General features: G+C 43.8%; 1 protein-coding gene across 4 annotated transcripts in view; it reads right to left on the reverse strand.

The window, feature by feature from the left end:
- Window positions 1–18,292, reverse strand: part of UNC13B (unc-13 homolog B) — a 1,232,326-nt gene that overhangs the window by 1,029,910 nt on the left and 184,124 nt on the right. For all 4 annotated transcript variants that reach the window (XM_029581856.1, XM_029581857.1, XM_029581864.1 and 1 more), the window contains one exon: window positions 16,351–16,424. In XM_029581856.1, the coding sequence (XP_029437716.1) occupies window positions 16,351–16,424 (74 nt within the window). The remainder of the gene's footprint in view (window positions 1–16,350; window positions 16,425–18,292) is intronic.

An 18,292-nucleotide genomic window follows, 5' to 3' on the forward strand; every position in this document is an offset into this window, starting at 1 on the left:
GATTCTGCAACCCACTGGATTGTAGATAGTTCACTATCCCTTACTTCAGCAGAGACTCCATTAAATTTTCCAACCACCAAGGTGAAAGCCTGTAGTTTCCGACCTCCTGTTACCACCTTTGTAAAGAGAGTCCACAGCTGCCATTCCCCAATCCCGTCACACCACTTCCGTTTCCATTATCCTAACTCCAACATTACTTAACTCCCTTCAATCAACATACTTCGCCAGTAATAGCATTAATAGCCACCTCTTATAATGTTATTATATATATATATATATAATTATCTGATCTTCATTTTCCTTCTTACTCCAAGTTATTGATTCCCTGTTACATGTAACTGCTTTTCTGCACCATTGTTCAAATTGTAAAGTTTATTGCACCCCTGTTTCTTGTGAACCAGCATGATGGGACTACCGTCTTGAATGTTGGTATATAAAAAAACTTAAATAAATAAATAAATAAATAAATAAATAAATAAATGATCTATTGACTAGGTCCTTCAACAGACCCACTAGAACCTCTCTGAGCTCCCTTAGTATCCTAGGACAGGAGTGGCCAATTCCAGTCCACAAAAGTTTCAAACAGGCCAGGTTTTCAGAATATCCATAAGGAATATGCATGATATATATATTTACATTCAATGGAGGCAAAGCATACAAATCTGCCTCATGCATATTCATTGTGGATATCCTGAAAATATAGCCTGTTTGTGACTCTTGAGGACAGGCATTCACCACCCCTGTCCTAGGATATAGCTCATCCAAACATGACTTAATCAACATTTAGTTTTATAAGCTCCACACAAATATACTCTTCTGTAAATAGTGTCGTCTATCTCATTTTCATATGTACCCTTACCAACCATAAGCAGTCTTTCTCCAAGGTCCTCTTCAGTGGACACTGAATATTTGTGTAACATTTCTACTTTTTCCTCACTTAGGGGGTTATTTACTAAAGGTTTATCACGTGCGATAGGATGTAAATTAGCTGGAGGGGAGGAGTCGGGGAGGGGAGGGGGAGGAGTAAGCCGCGGCACTGCTGCTGGAGATAATGTGAGGAACATTATCTCCAGCAGTAGTGCGGCGAATAACACCTTTTACGGTGTCGCTATTCGTGCAAAAGGCTGCAGCCGGCCAGATTACAGCCGGCGAAATCGCACCACCGCAGTGCTAACACCTGCGGCCATTCGCAGTCCCACCCCACCCCCGCCCCCTTTTTTGCGGGATTCATCACTCTGCAAAGAATGATGAATCCAGCCCTTAGGTAGCACGCCAGAACTTTCTTGCAGTCAAAGGAACAAAGAGCCTATTTTTCCTTTGTGCTCATGTGATCTTGGAAAGAAAGTAGTTAACATAATAGCTCGGTTGATTTGGAAAGCAGACACCACTTTTGGAAGGAATCTTAGGCAAGCGTGCAAAAAAGCTACAGATATGTGATCCAAAGTGACAGCTACAAGAAACACTTTAAAGTCCACCAACTTAAGAAAGATGAAGGTAAGATTCATGAGCTGAGGAAGGACTACATTGAAGTCTCAAGGCATTGAAGGTTTAACTGACTAGAAGCTTAGAATATCACAACCATTTCATTAAATTTTATACTAGCGAGTAGCAAGAGATTTGGAGCCTCTGCCACTTGTTGGTGATATGCTGTAATGGCACAGAGATAGAGTTGCTTACCTGTAACAGGTGTTCTCACAGGACATCAGGATGTTAGTCCTCACATATGGGTTGACATCATCAGGATGGAGCCCAATCACAGAACACTTTTGTCAAACTTTCTAGAACTTTGGCACCTACTGGGCATGCCCAGCATGGCACTAACCCTGCATCCAGCAGGGGTCCCCCTTCAGTCTTGTGTATAGCAAGAAGTACGTGCGAAAAATAAAACAAATCGCAAGCGAACCCAACTCTGCGGAGTGGCAGGCGGGTTTCGTGAGGACTAACATCCTACTGTCCTGTGAGAACACCTGTTACAGGTAACCAACTCTGCTTTCTCACAGGACAAGCAGGATGGTAGTCCTCACATATGGGTGAGTAGCGAGCTGAGGATGCCCGAGCAATGCACCAAATGCACCCAAAGATGTGCAACAGGCACAACAACAGGGGTGAATTTGGTTAGTAGGGCATCCTGAAAACCCTAAACAGGTCGCTGGTAGGATGTTGGGTAGTTAAGCTGAAAATAAGTTGCGTAGAACAGACTGGCCAAAAATGGAATCTTGTCTGCCAGCCTTATCTAAGCAATAATGGGCTGTGACGGTATGGAGAGAACTCCAGGTCGCAGCCTTACAAATATCAATAAGTGGCACCGAACAAAGGTGTGCCACTGAGGTTGCCACGGCCCTAACAGAGTGTGCTTTTACACGGTCTTGTAGCAGAATGCCTGTTTGCTGGTAGCAAAAGGAGATACAGTCCACCAACCAGGAGGAAAGGGTATGTTTTCCAACTGGATTTCCCAATTTGATGTTATCGAAAGAAACAAATAATTGAGTGGACTTCCTGTGGGCTGACATGCGCTCCAGATTAAAGGCTAGGGCACGTTTGCAGTTCAGGGAATGTAGAGCCTTTTCCCCTGGGTTTGAATGGGGCCTTGGAAAGAAAGTAGGTAATATGATGGACTGATTAAGATGAAATTCCGACACTACCTTTGGTAAAAACTTAGTGAGTGTACGAAGGATCACTCTCTCATGTAGAATTTTAGTGTAAGGCGGGTAGGTGACTAATGCCTGTAACTCTAACTCTGTGAGCAGATGTTATAGCGAGAAGAAAAATTACTTTCCAGGTGAGATAGCGGAGATCGCAGGAGTGGAGAGGCTCAAATGGAGGTTTCACACCTCAGAGTCTTTCAAGATTGCCCAAGGGAATAAGGGAACTGGATTCAGATGACAGCCAACACTGGGAAATTGACTTTTACGGTATGGGGTGCTGATGTACATAGACATTAGGGGAAAAGTACAGGATTGCTTCTATCTCAAAGTCCAAAGCAAAGCACATTCAAGCAGCATTGTCTGAATTATCAAGAAGGTTACTCGCTCTATAAAATTATTGCTAACAGTAATTTTGTTATGGGTTTGGCAATTGTTTGGTTTTGATTGCTAATATCAGTACCCTTAATATAAGGCTTAGGGTTAACATGCACAAAGCAGCAATTACTACCCTTAACAGAAATTGGGGGGAACCTGCACAGAGCACAGTTATTACCATAAGAAACTTGCTGGGCCATTTGGTCTTTTTCTACCATCATTACTAAGTTATTATGTCTGGTATTATGTTACTATGTCCACCAGCACCAATCTGCACTCCACACCTTGGTGGAGGCACCAGTTAAAAGATTCACTTGATGTGCTAGAACATGAAGCAGATGACCTACCTTTAGAACTCTGGGTTCATCCACCACTGAAGGATGACTCAACTCAGGAGATACAGAGATTTAGTGGGGTAATGGCTGATAGAGCTGGTCCCACTGGCCTCAGAGGACCCACTGAAGACACCACATGTGGAGATAAGTCAGAAAAACTACATGCACCACCATAGCCACGTGACTGAGGAGAACCAAGACACTTCTTTGATGTCCAGCCCTGCTGCAGAAGAGACCTCACAAGCCCCATCAACAATACAACTCTTTCAATTGAAAAAGTTTAACCTGAAGGAGTCTATCCCGGCTCCTATGAACTGAATCCTCTGAGAAAGGAACAAGTTGGACTTGGAGAAGTTGATCAGGAATCCCATGGACTGGAGAAGCTGAACAGTCATTTAGAGACTCCAGGACTTCTGATGGAGATGGACCCATCACCAATCATCCAGGTATGGGAACAGGCAAACTTTCCGATGAGGCAGTACAGCCACAACAGTTAGCATTTTGTGACATTTTGCTGAAAGCTCAAAGCAAGCACCTTGTACCGAGGATATGTCCCCGAGGCCTACTGCCCAGGAGGGAAGAGTTAGGTCGGCCGTCATAGTTGGTGATTCGATTATTAGGAATGTAGACAGCTGGGTGGCTGGTGGGCATGAGGATCGCCTGGTAACATGCCTACCTGGTGCAAAGGTGGCGGACCTCACGCTTCACCTAGATAGGATTTTAAACAGTGCTGGGGAGGAGCAGGCCTTCATGGTACATGTGGGCACCAACGACATAGGAAAATGTGGGAGGGAGGTTCTGGAAGCCAATTTTAGGCTCTTACGTAGAAAGCTTAAATCCAGGACCTCCAGGGAAGCATTCTTTGAAATGCTCCCTGTTCCACGTGCAGGTCACCAGAGGCAGGCAGAGCTCCGGAGTCTCAATGCGTGGATGAGACGATGGTGCAAGGAAGAGGGATTCAGTTTTGTTAGGAACTGGGGAACCTTTTGGGGAAGGGGGAGTCTCTTCCGAAGGGATGGGCTCCACCTTAACCAGGGTGGAACCAGACTGCTGACGCTAACCTTTAAAAAGGAGATAGAGCAGCTTTTAAACTAGAACAAAGGGGAAAGCCGACAGTCACTCAGCAGTGCATGGTTCGGAGAGATGTATCTTCAAAGGATACTAATGATACATTAGAATTAGGGCATCCCGACAGTGAGGTTGCAATAATAAGAAAAGTAGTCCAAGTGCCTGTAACTAAAAACTCACCTGAGCTAAAAAAAATTCTAACTTATACCTATCAATTAAAAAGCAGAATGAAAATACAAACAAAAAACAAACTTTGAAATGTTTGTATTTTAATGCCAGACGTCTAAGAAGTAAGATGGTAGAAATAGAATGTATAGCAGTGAATGATGACAGACTTAATGGGCATCTCAGAGACATGGTGGAAAGAGGACAACCAATGGGACAGTGCTATACCGGGGTACAAATTGTATCGCAATGACAGAGAGGAGCACCTAGGAGGTGGTGTGGTGCTTTATGTCCAGGATGGCATAGAGTCCAACAGAATAAACATCCTGCATGAGACTAAATGCACAATTGAATCTTTATGGGTAGAAATCCCTTGTGTTTTGGGGAAGACTATAGTGATAGGAGTATACTACCGTCCACCTGGTCAAGATGGTGAGACGGACAGTGAAATGCTAAGAGAAATTAGGGAAGCTAACCAAACTGATAGTGCGGTAATAATGGGAGACTCCAATTATTCCAATATTTACTGGGTAAATGTATCATCGGGACAAGCTAGACAGATAAAGCTCCTGGATGGAATAAATGATAGCTTTATGGAGCAATTGGTTCAGGAACAGACGAGAGAGGAAGTGATTTTAGATCTAATTCTCAGTGGAGAACAGGATTTGGTGAGAGAGGTAACGGTGGTGGGGCCGCTTGGCAATAGTGATCATAATATGATCAAATTTGATTTAATGACTGGAAAGGGGACAGTAAGCAAATCCACTGCTCTCGTGCTAAACTTTCAAAAGGGAAACTTTGATAAAATGAGAAAAATGGTTAGAAAAAAACTGAAAGGAGCAGCTACAAAAGTAAAAGGTGTGCAAGAGGCATGGTCATTGTTAAAAAAAATACCATCCTAGAAGCACAATCCAGATGTATTCCACACATTAAGAAAGGTGGAAACAAGGCAAAACGATTACCAGCATGGTTAAAAGGGGAGGTGATGAAGCTATTTTAGCCAAAAGATCTTTATTCAAAAATTGGAAGGATCCAACAGAAGAAAATAGGATAATGCTTAAACGTTAGCAAGTTAAATGTAAGACATTGATAAGACAGGCTAAGAGAATTTGAAAAGAAGTTGGCCGTAGAGGCAAAAACTCACAGTAAAACTTTTTAAAATATATCCGAAGCAGAAAGCCTGTGAGGGAGTCAGTTGGACCGTTAGATGATCGAGGGGTTAAAGGGGCACTTAGAGAAGATAAGACCATCGCGGAAAAAATTAAATGATTTCTTTTCTTCGGTGTTTACTGAAGAGGATGTTGGGGAGATACCCATACTGGAGAAGGTTTTCATGGGTAATGATTCAGATGGACTGAACCAAATCACAGTGAACCTAGAAGATGAGGTAGGCCTGATTGACAAACTGAAGAGTAGTAAATCACCTGGACCGGATGGTATTCACCCCAGAGTTCTGAAGGAACTAAAAAATAAAATTTCAGACCTATTAGTAAAAATTTGTAACCTGTCATTAAAATCGTCCATTGTACCTGAAGACTGGAGGATAGCTAATGTAACCCCCATATTTAAAAAGGGCTCCAGGGGCTATCCGGGAAACTACAGACCGGTTAGCCTGACTTCAGTGCCAGGAAAAATAGTGGAAAGTATTCTAAACATATAGAAAGACATGGTTTAATGGAACAAAGTCAGCATGGCTTTACCCAAGGCAAGTCTTGCCTCACAAATCTGCTTCAATTTTTTGAAGGAGATAATAAACATTCGGATAAAGGTGAACCTGTAGATGTAGTGTTCTTGGATTTTCAGAAAGCATGAGAGGCTTCTAGGAAAAATAAAATGTCATGGGACAGGTGGTGATGTCCTTTCGTGGATTACAAACTGGCTAAAAGACAGGAAACAGAGAGTAGGATTAAATGGACAATTTTCTCAGTGGAAGGGAGTGCGCCTCAGGGATCTCTATTGGGACCCTTACTTTTCAATATATTTATAAATGATCTGGAAAGAAATACGACGAGTAAGGTAATTAAATTTGCAGATGATACAAAGTTGTTCAGAGTAGTTAAATCACAAGCAGATTGTGATAAATTGCAGGAAGACCTTGTGAGACTGGAAAATTGGGCATCAAAATGGCAGATGAAATTTAATGTGGACAAGTGCAAGGTGATGCATATAGGGAAAAATAACCCATGCTATAGTTACACAATGTTAGGTTCCATATTAGGTGCTACTACCCAAGAAAGATCTAGGCGTCATAGTGGGTAACACATTGAAATCATCGGTTCAGTGTGCTGTGGCAGTCAAAAAAGCAAACAGAATGTTGGGAATTATTAGAAAGGGAATGGTGAATAAAACGGAAAATGTCATAATGCCTCTGTATCGCTCTATGGTGAGATCGCACCTTGAATACTGTGTACAATTCTGTTTGCCGCATCTCAAAAAAGATATAATTGCGATGGAGAAGGTACCGAGAAGGGCGACCAAAATGATAAAGGGAATGGAACAGCTCCCCTATGAGGAAAGACTAAAGAGGTTAGGACTTTTCAGCTTGGAGAAGAGACGGCTGAGAGGGGATATGAGAGAGGTGTTTAAAATCATGAGAGGAGGAGGGAAGGAGAGCCCTACCCGCAGTAAAGACCCCAGAGAGATTCGCCTCTGCTGGTTTCCCTGAAGGCCACGCTGTCGCCGGGAGAGAGAGGGGGCGTGACCTTTCGCTGACATCATCGAGTGGAGCCCGGAAAAACTTTTTAAACCAGGGTCCTGCGGCGTTTAGGGCAGGAGGGAAGGAGAGCCCTACCCGCAGTAAAGACCCCAGAGAGATTCGCTGCTGCTGGTTTCCCTGAAGGCCACGCTGTCGCCGGAAGAGAGAGTGGGCATGACCTTTCGCTGACATCATCGAGTGGAGCCCGGAAAAACTTTTTAAACCAGGGTCCTGCGGCGTTTAGGGCAGGAGGGAAGGAGGGAAGGAGGGAAGGAGAGCCCTACCCGCAGTAAAGACCCCAGAGAGATTCGCTGCTGCTGCCGCTGGTTTCCCTGAAGGCCACGCTGTCGCCGAGAGGGCGTGACCTTTCGCCGACGTCATCGGGTGGAGCCCGGAAAAACTTTTTAAACCAGGGTCCTACGGCGTTTAGGGCAGGAGGGAAGGAGAGCCCTACCCGCAGTAAAGACCCCAGAGAGATTCGCTGCTGCTGGTTTCCCTGAAGGCCATGCTGTCGCAGGGAGAGAGAGGGGGCGTGACCTTTCACAGACGTCATCGGGTGGAGCCCGGAAAAACTTTTTAAACCAGGGTCCTGCGGCGCACAGCATTTGCGATGAGATGGAATAATTGAGATGTGTGTGTATACGCCCTGGAGATCTAGAGAGGATAGCTAATCTCCTTTTTGAAGAAGAGGAAGTAGAGACACCAAGGTTACCATCTTGAACTTCTCTCCTTGCTGATACTTGTTTAGTGCACGAAGGTCCAGGACTGGACGTACGCCACCTGAATTTTTTGGGGTGAGGAAATACTGGGAATAGAACCCCTGCCCCCGTTGGGAGAGGGGGCACTGGTTCTATTGCCCGGACTGGAGGAGGGTTGATACCTCCTGTTTCAGAAGGAGAGAGTGGTCGGATGATCCCCACGTCTAGGTGGGGAGTCTGCCGGTACAGTCAGGAAGTTGAGGTGGTAACTCTGAATGACTACTGCAAGTACCCACTGATCGGTGGTGATTGTGTGCCAAGTGTTGGTGAAATGGCACAACCAGCCGCCGACTGGTACTGATGGAAAAGGAGGTTGGCCTATGCTGTCCAGGAAGGAGTCAAAACCCTGACGCTGGTCCTGGCTGAGGAGCAGGTTGGGTCTTCTGAGGTCGGGACTGACCTTTTTGATAAGGCTTGGAAGGGCGACCTCAGGAAGCCGGAGGATAATACCTTCTTGGTTTGTAGGCCGAACACTTAGCGTCTCATCTGAATGTCCTCTTGGAGGTGGATGAGAACTCATCAGGCACTGAAGAAAGTTGACAGCATTTCATGGTGGTCCTTGAGCTGCGCCACAGTATCCTGAATTTTGTCTCCGAAGAGATTATCCCCAGCACATGGCAGGTCAGCCAACCTGTCCTGTACCTCTGGTCTCAGAATTTCAACCAGGCCCACCTTCTTGCACTAATCCCCGCTGTAGATACCCTAGAGGCAGTGTCAAATATATTGTACGCAGCGCGGACCTCATGCTTACCAGCATCCAGGCCTTTCTGAGCTAGAGCATTAAGGTCATCCTGGAATTGGTCAGGTAGACCAATTTTGGGCCTTCCTCTCACCACAATTAAGCCCCTCCAAATGCTTCAAAACGCCACTGCCAGAATCATCATGAATGCTCGTAAATTCGACCATAAAACCCCCATCCTAAAGGACCTCCATTGGCTCCCCATTCCCTCACGCATTCTATTCAAAACCCTCACTATAATTCATTAATCCATCTACAAAATCAACTCCATCTGGTTTAATGAGCCCTTCCAAACCACACAATCCTCCCGCCCTACCAGAACAAACCTTAAAGGCACCCTGCACATCCCATCTCTTAAGAATGCCCGTCTCACATCGACAAGAGAACGCGCCCTATCTATTGCTGGCCCAGCATGTTGGAATGCGCTGCCCATTAACCTCCGTCTTGAGCCATGCACCTTCAAATTCAGAAAAAAGCTAAAAACATGGCTTTTCCACCTTGCATACCCAGACTAGTCTCCTCTATACTATCCCCTGCCACATCCCCTCTTCCCTTAAGCTCCATCCCTGTACGTTCCTTCCCACCCGCTCAGTGAAATCGCCCATGTATAATATGTCACTATGTATTATATGTTAATATGTAAATAGGTTTCATAGGTTTACAGTATGTTAATCTGTAACCACTTAGTTATCTTCTATTTTTTCCCTCTACCTTGCCTTATAACTGTTATATCCTCTGCCCCAGCCCTGTTCTATGTAATTTTCACCTTATTGTTGATGTAAACCGATATGATGTGTCGATTAATATCGGTATAGAAAAGCTGTTAAACAAATAGAGATTCAGAGAAATCCTATATCTTCTTAAAAAGGTTTCTGTTATACTGGGTCACGTACACCTGGTAAGAAGCAATGCGAGATATAAGCATTGAGCCATGAAAAACCCGTTTGCCAAAAACATCAAAGGATTTCTATTCCTTTCCTGGAGGTATGGAGGAATGAGGTTTGGAAGATCGAGCCTTTTTCTGGGCTGATTCCACAACCATAGAGTGATAATCCAGTTGTGATCTTTGAAACCCAGGAGCTGACACACAAGATAGGTGGCATCTGTCTTACGGTTGACAGGCGGAACTGAACCTGGATGCTCCCAATTCCTCTTTAGCAGGTCAATTAGGATTTCATGAATGGGAATTGACATGATTTCCTTAGGAGCATCAAGAAACTGGAGTACTTCCAGCATCTTGTGTCTTGAATCTTCTTCTGTCTGAAGCTGAAATGGAATTGTTTCAGACATTTCTTTAATGAAGTTAATAAAGGACAGATCCTCTGGAGGAGAATGCCTTCTCTCTTTAGGGGGAGAGGGCTCTGAAGGCAGATCATCTGTATCCTGGGAAGAATCATCAGTCCAAGGATCATAAGGTTGATCACGAGCTCTCTGAGGATCTTGAGAAGGGAGAAAAGGCGTTAATCCCTAAGGATCAGGCCAAGGCATCAATGGCATCGGAGGTGCCACTGACTGCATCGATGGAGGCACCGACGGAACTGGCGACATCGATGGATGAGTTGGTGGCATAATTCCAGAAGGCGGTATGGGTATCTGTGTTTCTTCGTCTTCTAATGACACAGGTATTGGCATTGAAGGAAGAGGACATACCAGTGTTTTCAGTTCCAGCGGTAGAAGGGCACCGAGCAACGCATCCAATCTACCCAGTAGCGGTGCGATCGCCATGGGAATCGGATCGGTGACCGGCTCGGGCACCGGTATCGGCATCGATGGAGGCTGGAAGCCGTGCAGTGCTTTACTGATGGCCTCTTGGATCATCTGATCCAATTCCTCGCAGAAGCCTGGGGCATCAAACCCCAGCACCGGAGTAGGAGGCAGCACTGGCGTAGCCGGAGGGTCCACCGGTGAAAGTGGAGTCGCGGCTCCCGGCACCGATGAAGGTGGGGAACGCCTTGGTTACACAGTCGCAGAGGATGGGGCCTTTTCTGGATGGGATTTCTTTTCGGTGGCTCTGTCAACACCGATGACAAGGACTTGCCAGGTTCGGCGGACTGAGCCTTCTGATGCCGGTGTCGACGCTTTTCACGATGTTCTCCTCAGTCCTTTTCTTGATGCAAAGAGGAAGAAGTCAACACCTTCGGAGTAGTCGATACCGGTCGGATAGCACCGGTGTCTCATTGCTGATGAGAAGTCGATGGCACTGGCTCAGACGAAGTCGAAGCGGTCGATGGAGTCAGGAGTTTTGAATGAAAAAGAAACTCCATCTTCTCCAAACGGGCTTTGCGGCCCTTCGGCATCATTTGGGCACATTTGGTGCAAGTTAGGGTATCATGGTCATAAGAACATGCCATGCTGGGTCAGACCAAGGGTCCATCAAGCCCAGCATCCTGTTTCCAACAGAGGCCAAAACCAGGCCACAAGAACCTGGCAATTACCCAAACACTAAGAAAATCCCATGCTACTGATATAATTAATAGCAGTGGCTATTCCCTAAGTATAATTGATTAATAGCCATTAATGGACTTCTCCTCCAAGAACTTATCCAAACCTTTTTTGAATCCAGCTACACTAACTGCACTAACCACATCCTCTGGCAACAAATTCCAGAGCTTTATTGTGCGTTGCGTGAAAAAGAATTTTCTCCGATTAGTCTTAAATGTGCTACTTGCTAACTTCATGGAATGCCCCCTAGTCCTTCTATTATTCGAAAGTGAAAATAACCGAGTCACATCTACTCGTTCAAGACCTCTCATGATCTTAAAGACCTCTATCATATCCCCCCCTCAGCCGTCTTTTCTCCAAGCTGAACAGCCCTAACCTCTTCAGCCTTTCCTCATAGGGAAGCTGTTCCATCCCCTTTATCATTTTGGTTGCCCTTCTCTGTAGCTTCTCCATCGCAACTATATCTTTTTTGAGATGCGGCGACCAGAATTGTGCTTGGTCGGACCCCAAGCACAAAACACAAACTGTGTGTGTCTGTGATGGACATAGTCAGAGGGGCACCGACAAAAACCAGACGCCATGGCTTCGACAAAAATTTAGCCGCGGTGCGGTCAATGGCCAGTAGGCCCTGAAGAGAAAACTCAATGGGAATTGACCGCAAAGAAGGAACAACCTTACCTTTCAACCACGGAGTACAGATATCAATAGGGGGACCCCTATAGGGTAGAATTTTTTGAAGATTTTTAAAGACATTCCGTGAGGAAAATTCCTGACAGGAATCTCAAGAGAGCTCCTTAACCTGTGTGGCTACTGCTGCGTGGAAAAAGAGAGACTGAAGGGGGACCCCTGCTGGATGCAGGGTCAGTGCATTGCTGGGCATGCTCAGTAGGTGCCAGACAAAGTTCTAGAAACTTTGACAAAAGTATTCTGTGATTGGGCTCCATCCTGATGATATCACCCATATGTGAGGACTACCATCCTGCTTGTCCTGTGAGAATCCCTGGATACATTCCTGGGAAGGAATAAGTTCAATCACCTTCTGTTGAAGTGATGCTACCTGCCAGTTGCAGTTAAGCAGATCGAGAGTGTTCAGGACAAAGGAGGGTGAGAAAAATGCAAGTATTAGCAATATTCCATAATTTTCAAGACCCACCAGTCTTTGTTGATGTGGATCCATTCTGGAAGAAAGGACTGGATCTTCCCCCCCACCACAGAAGGCAGGCCTCAAGTCGTTCTTCAATTTCCTCCCCTTTCATATCCTAGTTATTTATCCTTGTTTTTTGTAACTTTCTCACATCCTAAATATTGTTATATTTTTTAAGTTTCATACTATATTTGATGTTGAATTGGGAAATGTTCTTTACTTTGTTACTCTCTGCCTTTACTCACATTGTTAATTGTAAACCGGGTTGATGTGATTACTATCATGAAACTCGGTATAATAAAAATAATAATAATAATAATAATATATCAAAAACTGGAACCAGGTTTTCATTGCGACTAATGCTGGGCCTTTGATTGACACTTTCCCTCTATCTATGTGTAGAGGACAGCTGCTGGAGAGGGAGGAGCTTGATGACATTGAAAAGAAGAAATCAATGGATACCTGAAGTAATGCTTTCAGTTTGTGGTCTGTCGGTTCCTCGCTACTGCTGACAATTGAAGGGTGGATTGGTAATCTTTAATCAAAGCCACTATCTCCTGTACTTTATCCCCAAATAAGCTGCTTCTTGTACAGGGTACATCTGCCAGACAGACAGACAGACATGAACACCACTCACAATCATGTTCTGGCAGCTCCGCTGTGTGACCTGTTCAATAGATCCCTAGAAACGGGAGTGGTGCCGAGTGATTGGAGAAGAGCGGTGGTGGTCCCGCTTCACAAGAGTGGGAACAGGGAGGAGGCTGGCAACTACAGACCAGTCAGCCTCACTTCGGTGGTGGGAAAAGTAATGGAGTCACTGCTGAAAGAGAGAATAGTGAACTATCTACAGTCCGGAGAATTGATGGACCAGAGGCAACATGGATTCACCAGGGGAAGATCCTGTCAGACAAATCTGATTGACTTTTTTGACTGGGTAACCAAGGAATTGGATCGAGGAAGAGCGCTAGATATCATATACTTGGATTTCAGCAAAGCTTTTGACACGGTTCCGCACAAGAGACTGGTGAATAAAACGAGAAGCTTAGGAGTGAGTGCCGAGGTGGTGACCTGGATTGCAAATTGGTTGACGGACAGAAGACAATGTGTGATGGTAAATGGAACCTTCTCTGAAGAGAGAGCGGTTTTAAGTGGTGTACCGCAAGGATCGGTGTTGGGACCGGTCCTGTTCAATATCTTTGTGAGCGACATTGTGGACGGGATAGAAGGCAAGGTTTGTCTTTTCGCGGATGACACTAAGATCTGCAACAGAGTGGACACGCCGGAAGGAGTGGAGAGAATGAGACGGGATCGAAGGAAACTGGAAGAGTGGTCGAAGATATGGCAGCTGAGATTCAATGCCAAGAAGTGCAAAGTCATGCATATGGGGAGTGGAAATCCGAATGAACTGTATTCGATGGGGGGGGAAAGGCTGATGTGCACGGAGCAGGAGAGGGACCTTGGGGTGATAGTGTCTAATGATATGAAGTCTGCGAAACAATGCGACAAGGCTATAGCAAAAGCCAGAAGAATGCTGGGCTGCATAGAGAGAGGAATATCGAGTAAGAAAAGGGAAGTGATTATTCCCTTGTACAGGTCCTTGGTGAGGCCTCACCTGGAGTACTGTGTTCAGTTCTGGAGACCGTATCTACAAAAAGACAAAGACAAGATGGAAGCGGTACAGAGAAGGGCGACCAGGAAGGTGGAGGATCTTCATCGGATGACGTACGAGGAGAGATTGAAGAATCTAAATATGTACACCCTGGAGGAAAGGAGGAGCAGAGGCGATATGATACAGACTTTCAGATACTTGAAAGGTTTTAATGATCCAAGGACAACAACAAAACTTTTCCGTAGGAAAAAAATCAGCAGAACCAGGGGTCACGATTTGAAGCTCCAGGGAGGAAGATTCAGAACCAATGTCAGGAAGTATTTCTTCACGGAGAGGGTGGTGGATGCCTGGAATGCCCTTCCGGAGGATGTGGTGAAGACCAGAACTGTGAAGGACTTCAAAGGGGCGTGGGATAAACACTGTGGATCCATAAAGTCAAGAGGCCGCCAATGAAGAGTGGATGACTCGCCAGAATGATGGCTTCTGCCTGGAGACAATACCCTTATTCAATAAACGTACACATGCTTACTGTGACTCCAACATCGTTCTAGCTTCAACAGCAAGAGGAAATGTGGAATAAAGGATTTGCACTCACAAAGAGGGGAGTAGCTGGCTTGTTACGGCGGTTACTACCCCAAACCAAATGTGCCTGATACTTCACTTTCGATGCATATCCAGCATGGCTCTCTGCTTCAACAGCATGGGAGAAGAATAAACTGATACTTCAAGCATATCCAGCATAGCTCCCTGCTTCAACGGTAGGGGAGAAGAAAAACAACCAATAAGGGCTGTATAACATAGTCTGGGTAAAACAAATAAGCATGGGTGTAGCTTGCTTATTGCGGCGGTTACTACCCCTACTACCCCTAACTAATCAAGCTAGATATTTCACTTGGATGCAGCTCCATCACTGCTTTCTACATTAATGGTGGGGGTGGAAGGGAAATAGAACCAAGAGCTAAGAGAAACAGATAAGTATGAGAGAAAAAAATGTGTGAAGCTTGCTGGGCAGACTGGATGGGCCGTTTGGTCTTCTTCTGCCATCATTTCTATGTTTCTATGTTTCTATCTATGTGAGCCTTCTTGCTCCTATAGAAGAAGCCAAAGTTCTGGCCGCAGTGTAAGCTTCATACATGGAGTGGATAAGATGTATCTCACATTCCTCCATATCTTCCACTGCTCAGTGGAACTCTGCCTGCCCAGGGTTAGATTATTCTGTCAAAACTTTCAGCCATTGCACAGCGAATGTCATAATGCCTCTGTATCGCTACATGGAGAGGCTGCACCTAGGCCATACTGTGTGCAGTTCTGGTCGACATCTCAAAAAAGATACTGTTGCATTGGAAAAGGTACAGAGAAGAGCAATCAAAATGACAGAGGATGGAACGGCTCCCCTACGAGGAAAGGCTAAAGTGATTGTTTATGTTTATCTTGGAGAAGAGTCGACTTAGGAGGGATATAATAGAGGTCTATAAAATCATGAGTGGATTAGAATGGATAAATTTAAATCTGTTATTGACTCTCAAAAAACATAAGGATTAGGGTCATTCCATGACATTACTAAGTAGCACATTCAAAACAAATTGGAAAAAATTCTCTTACTCAACTCAATTCTCTTACAAATAAACTCTTAACATTTATAACCAGAACATGTGGTTAAGGCAGTTAGCATAGCTGGGTTTTAAAATAAAGGTTTGGACAAGTTCCTGGAGGAGAAGTCAATTAACTATTAACCAAGCAGACCTATGGAATAGCCACTACTTATCAATCCAAGACAACAGCATGGGATCTGTTTGCGATCTTGCCAGGTACTTGATATCTGGATTGGCCACTCTTAGAAACAGGATACTGGGCTTGATAGACCCTCAGTCTGACCCACTATAGCAAGTTCTTATGCTCTTCTATGTACTCTTCTATGTTCCTGGAGGAAAAATCCATTAATCATTAATAAGGTAGAGTGACCTAGATTGGCCACTGTTGGAGACGGGGTGCTGGGCTTAACGGACCTTTGGACTAACTCAGTATGGCAAGTCTTATCTATGGGATTTTAATTTACTATCAATGCTATGAAAGAATATGGTGGAGTCATAATTCCAAAGTCCAAATTCCAGAATTTATGCTATCTGAACTCATCTGCTGCTCTTTTGGGATCCTCTGAGGAAGCGGGGGCATGAGCATGTAGAGGTAAGACCTTCTTTAATTTTGGCCAATTCTTCAAAAGGATGAGCAAACTATCTTCAGTCTAGATATCTTCAGTCTAGATATCTTCAGCAATCTTCAGAAAATCTTTTCAAAAACTGGTGCTTTACAATTGCACCATTCACAACATTCCCACTGCTTTTATTTCTATTAAAATAAAATAAAAATATACTTACCTCCTTACTGTCTCCCATGGCATTTATTTGTTCCAATTTTTTGGTCCAATATCTGGCTTCTTCCTCTGGGATATCTACAGCAACAACAGAGATCAGTCATTCTCTCTTTACATGCAGATTTAATTCCATTTTAAAATCAGTTTCACAATATAATCCCACGTCAAAGTTGTAACAAATACATCTAAAGTTCCAGATCCTCATTTACACTATTTTAGAAAAAATTCAACATAACTTCCTATACCTTCAAGCAAATACAAGTTTACTGAAAGAAAGAATGGATGTGAAAATTTAAGATGCCATTTAACTTATATAAATGTCTTAATGTTACTAATTTTCAATAACTACTCTAGCAATTCAAATGCTTCAGTGAAAACAAATGCTTCAGTGAAATAATCATGTCCATGGAACAGATTTAAATATTTTCAACCTGCTTCTCCTATGCCACAAGAAGTACACTTTATACAAACACATTTTTTGTCAATACACTTGAGGAAATCAAGTCAATATACTTGTTTTGTACTGCAACATAAATTGCTTTTCCCACTAAGGTTTGAGTTGCATTACTGGAAATACTTAAGGAATAATTGAAGAGTTATTGCTGTCTGCTTAATTACCTACAAACTTCATGCCACTGTAAATTTCAATGCATTCAAATCTACTAGCAAACAATACAAATCTAAACTGAAACATGTAAAATTGGAAAATCCCCTCACACCCAAAAATTATCAGGGTACCTGGGACATCATAAAATCTGGGAACTTCTGTGTTTCCTCCCTCAGAGATTATTGGATTAGATGGGGGTTGAGGGTGGGAGGAGAAAGGAAATTCAAACCTCTTTTTGATACATACAATAGTGCCATAACATACAGTGTTGATTTACCCTCAGCTATTTTCAGCTTCTTAGAGGGAGCCAGTCATATATTGACTTTCACCAAATATCTCTTTCAAAAGAACCTGCAAGGGCTCAAATGCAGAAATTCAGAACAAAAAGCTGGATTTCTCTTATGCTTTCCTTTCTCAGATCTTCTCCATCTCACCTTCCTATGCCTAATTAGCAATTCAGCTTCATAAATGTGGGTTTTGTCTCCCAAATGCCTTTTCCCTGAATATCTTTAATCTAGTTTAGAGTACAAGTACGCCTGGCGAGTCTCCCATTGTATCTTGTGTAAAGAAAATTATTTTCTTTCCATGGAAAATCATAGAAGCCAGCTTGTGTCACATTATAAATCTCACAATCGCATTTATCTTGTAAACTTAACTATTATGTCATGATTTATATAACCACACAAATGTATATTTTGTAAATAGATCCTTGCCATCTGTGCAATTCTTCTTTCCCCCCCTTCCCCCCTCCCCCCAATCTTTCCCTCCTGCTTCCGCACCCAAACATTTCTCCCAATGTTATCTATATTTACCAATAACTACTAGCTAAGTTTCTATATTAAGCCTCGTTTCTAATTTTTGTAGTTTTATTCACTGTTCTCTTATAAGTTCTATGTAAAGCTCTTGTTGCTGATTTTTGAAGTTCTATTGTAAACCGATCTGATGTTTCTTTACGAAGTTCGGTATATAAAAGCCACAAATTATAGCAAAATTGCTTGCCTGGAACTGGTGTTCTTTTGTGCTTGAGCATGGCCGGCATTGCATAGGCATGCACACCCTAATGCCCCTTCAGTTGTAAAATATATCTAAAGCAAGACCTTTTTTTTTTTTTTTTTTTTTTTTTTAAACTCCAAGGGGCAACGGGAGGGGATATGTAATTGACTTATCTAGGATATAATATATAGTGTCCGCCTTCATAGCAGCATAGAAAAGGGGAAGGCTCCCATATTCTCATCTGTGCTTCCCCGAGGAGATTGTGTGTGTGAATTGCCATTTGTTTTAGATTTATGTCACACCTTTTCATTGGTAGCTCACAGAATTAAATTCAGGCATAGTAAGG

The sequence above is a fragment of the Rhinatrema bivittatum genome, chromosome 1 (assembly GCF_901001135.1).
Source record: "Rhinatrema bivittatum chromosome 1, aRhiBiv1.1, whole genome shotgun sequence".
Lineage (NCBI taxonomy): Eukaryota > Metazoa > Chordata > Amphibia > Gymnophiona > Rhinatrematidae > Rhinatrema > Rhinatrema bivittatum.